Source organism: Alligator sinensis, unplaced genomic scaffold, assembly GCF_000455745.1.
Source record: "Alligator sinensis unplaced genomic scaffold, ASM45574v1 scaffold1065_1, whole genome shotgun sequence".
Lineage (NCBI taxonomy): Eukaryota > Metazoa > Chordata > Crocodylia > Alligatoridae > Alligator > Alligator sinensis.
In genome coordinates, this window is record NW_005842812.1 from 100,124 (window position 1) to 107,258 (window position 7,135).

The following is a 7,135-nucleotide window of genomic DNA, read 5'->3' on the forward strand; positions in this document are numbered from 1 at the left end:
GCCCCGTGCCCAGAGCCCGGCCCCCGCCAGAAGCCGTCGCAAACTGCCCCCTCACCCACACCCCGTTAAGGCAGCCCCAGCCCTGGATGAGGGGCTGTGATCTCAACCTACCCACCCTGCACCCTGGCTCCAGCCCCCACACCTGCCCTGAGCCTGCTGGGCCCTGCAGTGGGGGAAGCTGCAAAGGCTGGGGTAAAGGGGCACAGGGACCCACCACCCCCAGACTCCCCCACTCTACACATCCCAAGCCCCCTGCGCTGGGGGAAGATGCAGCCTACTGCAGCAGGTGCCACTGGCAGCGCTGGGGCTAGGCCACCAGCCCAGGCTTCCCACCTCTGGCTGGAAGCTCCCTCCCCAGGCCCTGTGCCCAGAGCAGCCCAGGGTGAGAGTGGGCAGCACCGGCCTTGTTTCCTGCCATATAAACCTGGCTTCCTGTGCTTCCTGCTGGCCCCGGTGGGAAGGGGCAGCCAGGGCCAGCGTGAGGGCCAGGCACCCATGTTGCAGCAGGCAGCCTGCAGCTGCACCCCTGTGTTGGGCTGGAGCAGGATGGGCGGGTGGGCTCGATGTGTGGCAGCTTCCACTCTACTCCCTCCCCTGAAGAGTGACTGGAAGCATGGGGGAAGGGTGCAGAAGGGAGCTGGGGCGACAACCCCTTCCCTGCCACCCATGTGCTATGGCTGCCCCCAGGGCTGCTCTGCCAGTGCCCCTCATTCCCCCAGCTCTCAGCAACTCTGCAGTCCAAGCCCCCTCCCATCCATAGGAGACCCTTGGGACTGGGGCCATGAGCCCAGCAGGGAGGAGGGGGAAGATGAGCCCATCAAAGCCAGGAACACACCCGCCCACCCGGATGGCCAGCCCTCACCTTTGCCCTCCCTCCTTCCCTACCGCCACCCCCTGAGGTGGGCGGGGGACAGACTCATTAGCTCCAGGCAGGAAGAGGACTAATTATAAGCTGGGAGCCACTAGGTAAGCCGCATGCTGAGCAGGGAGGAGGCACGTGAACAAGTGTGCCTGGTCCATGTGCATACACACATGTGCAAGCTGGGCCCTGCTACCAGGAGCCCCTGGCCCTGCACACACACCATGGACCCTGGGCAGGGGCAGGCATGTAGGGCATAGAGGGGCTGACTGTGCCAGGCCCTGAACTGGCCCCCATAGCCAGGTGACCACCCCCCCAAGAAAGAGCTTTACTTTTTCTTTAAAAAAAAAAAAAGACACCACTTGGATTTATTACTCTAGGCAAGTAACAACAGACCCAACACACTCTTACACTCAACACAGTTGGGGCAGGCAGGGGTGAACAGCCCAGGGGCCTAGCTGCCCCCTCCCCTGCCTGCATGTTCACAGTAACAGACAAGGCCTGGGATTCACACCCTGAGACTGGTCCCCTCCTCCTCACCGCTGGGAGGTGCCAGCCAGGCCTGCTGCCCTTCTCCCCCCTGCCCGCCCCATACACTCAAGCCTGGTCCAGCCCCCTGCACCAGGGGCTTCCTTCTGCCCCGGTCTAAACCCACACCTGCCCCCCACCCCATCCCTAAAAACTGCGGACGGTGCACGATTTAGTGTCCCAGGAAGCTCCTGCGAGGTATGTGAATGTGCCCGAGGCACCAGCCTCAGGAAGCAAGGCGGAGATGGGTACAGGGCCAGGGCCACCATCCCAGCCAGCAGGGCTGGGTAGCAGCAGCTGTAGTGCGACACTTTGAACATGTAAAACGTAGCCCCGGAGCCCCTGCTGGGAGGAAGATGAGGTAGCAGGAGAGCAGCTCCAGGGCCTGGCCTCTTGCCCCAGCAGCTTCCCTCTAGTTCCAGGCTCCCAGAGGCTGGGGCACATGGTAGGTAGGAGCCTAGGTCCCTACTCGGCACCAGGGTGCCTGGGAACTGCCACCTGCACCGTGAAGGGTGGTGGGGTCCTTGCCCCTCTGGGGTTCTTTGATTCTCTGGCTCAGAACGCATAAAACAAACAAATCCTTTGAGACGGGCAGGGGCAGGCCCCCCCAAGGGTCACCAAGATCCTGGCCCCAACCCTGCTGTCAGCACCTTGTCCTAGCTCAGCTTGCAGGGCTGGCGTGTGCGGGCCACGGGCAGCGACAGCTTGTGCAGGCCTGGGGGGCGGGGGGGGGAAGGTGGTCAAAGGCAGCAAGCACTCACAGCCCCCTCCCCTCTCAGTGCATAAGCCCCCACTACCAGCACAGCCATGGCTCGGGCAGGGCAGCCCCCCACTCACAAAAGGGCCCAAAGCACCTGCTAAAGCCAAGCCAGCTGCTCCCTCCCCAACCCCAGAGCCCCCCAGGCTCACCGAAGGCACGGATGAGCTCGGCTTGCATGGCCCACGTAAACTTCTTGACAAGGCAGAGGGCAGCCAGGGCAGCGAAGAGCACGTTGTAAAGGAACACGAGGTAGAAGTTCCCCAGCCAGTCGAAGCGGCCAAAGTCGCCCAGGAGGTCGAAGCGCGTGATGCCTGTCGGAGGGGGGGAAATGCCATGAGGACCAGGGGTCCCCCAGGCTGGCTGGTAACTTTGCCCCTCCACCTGGGGGAGGCTGGGGGCTGCTGCAGGGCCTCACCTAGTGTCCTGGAGAAGACAGGCAGCGCCGAGCTGAGCACCAGCAGGGATACGCAGTTCCCGATGATCTGGGGAAAGGAAGAGCCTTGGGTCCTGGGAGCCGGTTGTACCCCTCCAGGCACACGGCCCCCCTACTGCAGCTCAGCCCCCTCCTCACCATTGGAGAACAAGGGCCCCACAAGCCCCCTACTCAGCTGGGCCATGACGCAGCAGGTGAATGGGCCTAGGTGAGAGTTCAAGCCTCCATAAAGACCCTCCCCACCCAACATCATAAACTGCCCCCCAACCTGCCAGGCCTGCAGCACCTTTGTGCAGCCAGTGCAGGAGGCAGAAGAACAGGAGCTCCAGGGAGGGGGGTACCTAGGCCCCAGCTTGGGGCAGACCTGGGAATGAAACCCAGGAATCCTGAGGGCAGCTGCCCCCCCACCCCTCCGGTGCCAGGTGGGCTTTGGCCACACTGCAATTGCAGCACCGATGAGGGGCAGGTTCTTTTTACCTTAGTCATAGGGGTATCCTGCTTCTGGGGGAGCAGCCTCATGAACAGGGAGGAGCTGTAGAAGCCCACGACGGAGGAGACCATCAGGTAGCTGAGCCAGGGGTCAAGGAAGACTGAGAAAAACTGGGGGGAAAGCAAATGCACCAGACTGCAGCAGCAAGGGAGGGGTAAAGAGCCAGGCCCTGTGGGGTAGATCCCAACTGGGGGCTGGGGGTAGCTCAGCCAAGGATACAAGATGAGAATGACCTGGAGGGCAGCGCCGAAGGAGCCGAAGATGGAGAAGGAGACCTCACCCAGGGGCGCGTCCTGTGGGAGAGCACAGGGGGGGTGGGTTGGGGCAGGACTCCCAGCACATGCCTATGCATGTAGCAGTAAGCCCTGCCACCTCCCAAAAGGACCCCCTCCAACACTTCCACCCCAGCCACCAGCTGAGGCCCAAACTCACACCAGGTCCTGTAGAGACCAAGACAGGGGAGAGGGGATAAGATGCAGCAAAGACACCCCCAGGCCCCTCCACCCACTCCCACAAGGCCCGTACCTGGGTGCCCCGCGGCATAGCAGCATCGTCCAGCAGCAGCTCCAGCACATGGACGCACACAACCAGCACGGAGATGCCCTGGGCAGGGGGCAGCGGGTGAGGGTAGGACATAGCACCCAGGGCCCTGCCACATACAGGGGGCTCCTGGACAGGCTCTGACACCCAGAGGGCAGCAGGTACCATGAGGGGAGGGTGAGACATCCCTTCCCCTCAGCTGGTCAGTGCCAGGACTGGGATGGAACCCAGGAGTCCTAGCTCCCAGCCCCCACCCCTCCAGGGACAGGGCTCTCCCAGGCAGCCCAGTGCTGGGCACTGGGTGAAGAGAGCAGGGGGCAGCCCCCTCCTCCCTGCAACGCCCATCCCCACCAGCCCAACCACTCACCGTCAGTGCCAGCAGGCACAGCATGGCCAGGGGGTATCCCAGATTCCTCTGCCAGGGGGATGCTCGTTGTCGCAGCTCTGCCGGCAGGCACAGGGAGCCCAGTGAATGGCTGGCGGGGGGCTGCCGAGCCTCCCTTCCCTACCAGCCCAACAGCTCCCAGCCTGTCCCCATAGGACCACCTCCCCCAGCATCCCAAAGCAGAGCAGGGAAATGGATCTGCCCAGCGCCGTGCAGCTGGAACCAGAATCCAAACGTCTGAGCACACCATGCCCCACCCAAGCTCCTTACCCAGCGCCATCCTCCGGCTCCGGATGACCAGGAGCTTCTCCCGCAGCACCGCCACATTCAAGTTCAGCCAGCAGGAGGCTGTGCCTGGAAGCAGGGAGGTTAGCATGGCAGGAGACTTTTGACTCCAGAGGGAGTGGGGGTCTGGGTAGCCCAACCCCTCTACCCCCATAGCACTCACTGGAGGAGATCTTGCGGGAGATGGCAGCTTCCTCAAACCCGGTGCAGCTCAGCTGTTCATCCAGGTCCTCCAGCAGCTTTGGGGAGAGGGCAGAGCATTATTGGTACTTCTGACACCCATGTATGCTCCCACCCAAGGATGCCAGGGCTGGAAAGGGTGGGGAGTGTCCAGCCAGGGCAAGAGGGGTCCCAAGCCACCCCCTGCCTCTGCCCTGTGGCAGAGTCCAGCCAGCCTGGAGAGGTTGGGGCTCCAGAGAGGGGGGAAATCCTTACCCTCGGCTTCACCAGCAGCTTCCCAGTGACAGTGAACATGCGCGAGAGCCCGAAGGGTGTGCACACTGCGGGCACAGCCAGGAGTCAGAGCTGGTGCCCATCACAGCCCCTGTGGGCCACCAGGGGGCACTGCGCCCTCAGCAATGGCAGCAGCATCAGGGGCCTCAGCAAGGGGGGGGGAAAAGCGGACTTTGCACTGCTCCTGGTAGGCATGGAGTTGGGGGCAGAGCTTGGTGCCAGGGTGGAGTGCAGGGATGGGAGGAGAAGCAGTGGGGAGCAGGGCCCTGCTGTAAGCCCCAGGGCACGGACAGGAGGACCCCAACCCAGGTGCAGGGGGCAGGGACCGGGGGGGGGGGGGGGGTGTCTCAGCATGGATCCCCAAGCCCCCCCTAAACAAAACAAACAAAAAACCTCAACAACAACTTACAGAGCAGCAGCAGCATGCCAAACAGGGAGATGCAGGAGTAGAGGTAAGGCAGATAGTACTCCCACAGGTCTGCAGGGCACAGGGGTTCACATCAGGGGCTGTCCTGTACGGTGGGACAAGTCCCCACGCCAGGGATTCCAGGAAGGGAAGGGGTTCATTCCCCACCAGCAGACAAGGAAGTAACCCAGGACCGCTGAGCCACGCACCCCCTCTCCAGAGCTGGGGGCAGAAGCCAGGAATCCTGGGAGCCCGACCTCCAGAGTCCTCTGCTAAGGGGGCTGCCCCATCACCTCCGAGGCCACCCAAGTGCTCCCCAGTCAGACCCCTTCTGCCCCCCTCAGGGCTGCACTCACCGTAGAGGGACTCGCGGCTGGCGGCATCATTGTCGATGATGGCCGACGCTACCCAGACCATACCCAGCACCAGCAACGTCAGCAGCAGCAGCACCACGAAGGTCTCGTACACCCTGGCCATGATGCCCTGCAGAGGGTGGAGTGTCTGATGGGTGTGTGGGGGGGAGGGGGGATGGAGGAGGGCAGGGGTAGGGACAGGGGCGGGCTGGTACCTTCTTAGATCCGGCAAAACCCTCTGCCTCAGTGAAGAAGTAGGCAAAGGGCATGAGGAAGACGAGGGAGAGGTTGGAGAAGAGGAAGATCAGGTTCCAGAGGCCTGGGTGGAGGAGACAGGTGGGTTGGTGCAAGGCTGGACCCATGGGCCCTACCTGGGGCATTTCCAGGACCACCCCCATCCCTGCTGGGCTGTGCCCTGTCCCGCTCTGCCCTCCCTCCTGCTGGCACCCCTGGCCCAGCCCTGGAGCTAACACAGGGCAGAGGGGTGGGCACTCACCGTGGACCAGGGAGCCATTGAGCCACTGGATGTAGTAGTTCTGGGGGAAGGAGAGCAGCACCTCATTGCTAATGATGGAGAAGGGCAGCAGGAGCACAGCACCCAGCGAGACAGCCAGTGTGAATGTGCACATCCACAGCCTGCAGGAGGAGGGAACAGGCTGTCTGAGCTGCCCTGGTCTGAGCCCCTGCCCCCCCCACCAGGGCACCCGGGCATGCTGGCCTGCAAAGGGATGTCACAGGCCCCTCCCTGCCCATTACCCACGGGGAGATGCCAGCTGCTGCTGGATTGCAAGTAGAGAACAGCCCAGGGGCAGCTGCCCTGGACACAAGTTGGGGTGGCATGAGTCCGGCCAGGTCTCAGCACATTGCGCCTGGAGAGGAATGTGTTTGCGTGCATGTATGTGGGGGGTGGTCTGCAGGAGGCAGGGGCAGGCACTCACGCGATCCTGTTGACAGTCGCGTCCTCGTCATCGTGCACTGTAGAGAGAGCAGGGACTGAGCCCAGGACTGCAGGAGGCCCCAGCCAGAGCTGGGCTGGGTAAGGAGGGGGTTCCAGCACTAAAGGCAGGGGGCTCAGCCCCCTCCCCCAGCTTTAACCCACACCCAGGTCCCCTCTGGTCCATCAGTCCCTCCCCTCAGCTTCATCTGCCCAAGGCTCAGCCCCCACAATGCAGAGGCAGTGATGGGACAGGCATCATGGAAATGGTCCCCCTGAGGAAGCTACGCCAGGCAGCATCTACCTTGGAAGCAGAGCCAGCAAGGGCCCGTGTAGAGACAGGGGCCAGGAGCTGTCAGTACAGGAGAGGGGAGAGTGCATGGGCCAATTCCAGTATATTTATAGCCCTGCTGACAGGCCTTATGAGGTGTAAACAGCACTGGCCACAGCCCCGCTCCCCTGCCAGCAGCAGCAGCTGGGGCACAGCGGGCACCAGGGTGGGGGTGCCATGGGTCTGGCTGCACTGGCTGGTGCATCCCCAGGCCCCTGCTCCCACAGAGCTCCCTGTCTCTGTAGCTGGCTAGGAGCCCCTCACCCGGGGCCCTTCCCTGCCTGTTCCCAGGCTCCCGCAGTCCCTGGGAGGGAAGCACTTGTTACCAAGCCAGGGAACACGCTGGTCTCCCAGTGCTGTGGGGAGGTTATGGGGGGG

General features: G+C 63.2%; 1 protein-coding gene across 3 annotated transcripts in view; it reads right to left on the minus strand.

The window, feature by feature from the left end:
• Positions 1 to 935: 935 nt before the first annotated feature.
• The window catches only part of LMBR1L (limb development membrane protein 1 like), a 10,285-nt gene continuing 4,085 nt past the window's right edge, over positions 936 to 7,135 (minus strand). The window contains exons 3-17 of one of the 3 annotated variants that reach the window (XM_006035193.3): positions 6,431 to 6,467; positions 5,989 to 6,128; positions 5,708 to 5,811; positions 5,496 to 5,622; positions 5,143 to 5,211; positions 4,716 to 4,780; positions 4,444 to 4,519; positions 4,266 to 4,349; positions 3,978 to 4,054; positions 3,596 to 3,673; positions 3,290 to 3,363; positions 3,058 to 3,148; positions 2,563 to 2,629; positions 2,297 to 2,458; positions 936 to 2,102 (exon numbers count right to left, since the gene is read on the minus strand). In XM_006035193.3, coding sequence (XP_006035255.2) covers positions 2,044 to 2,102; positions 2,297 to 2,458; positions 2,563 to 2,629; positions 3,058 to 3,148; positions 3,290 to 3,363; positions 3,596 to 3,673; positions 3,978 to 4,054; positions 4,266 to 4,349; positions 4,444 to 4,519; positions 4,716 to 4,780; positions 5,143 to 5,211; positions 5,496 to 5,622; positions 5,708 to 5,811; positions 5,989 to 6,128; positions 6,431 to 6,467 — 1,310 coding nt within the window. In that variant the 3' untranslated portion in view covers positions 936 to 2,043. Of the gene's footprint in view, positions 2,103 to 2,296; positions 2,459 to 2,562; positions 2,630 to 2,718; positions 2,785 to 3,057; positions 3,149 to 3,289; positions 3,364 to 3,595; positions 3,674 to 3,977; positions 4,055 to 4,265; positions 4,350 to 4,443; positions 4,520 to 4,715; positions 4,781 to 5,142; positions 5,246 to 5,495; positions 5,623 to 5,707; positions 5,812 to 5,988; positions 6,129 to 6,430; positions 6,468 to 7,135 lie in introns of those variants that run through there. The other 2 variants (XR_003091715.1, XM_025191392.1) reach the window with 2 other exon arrangements.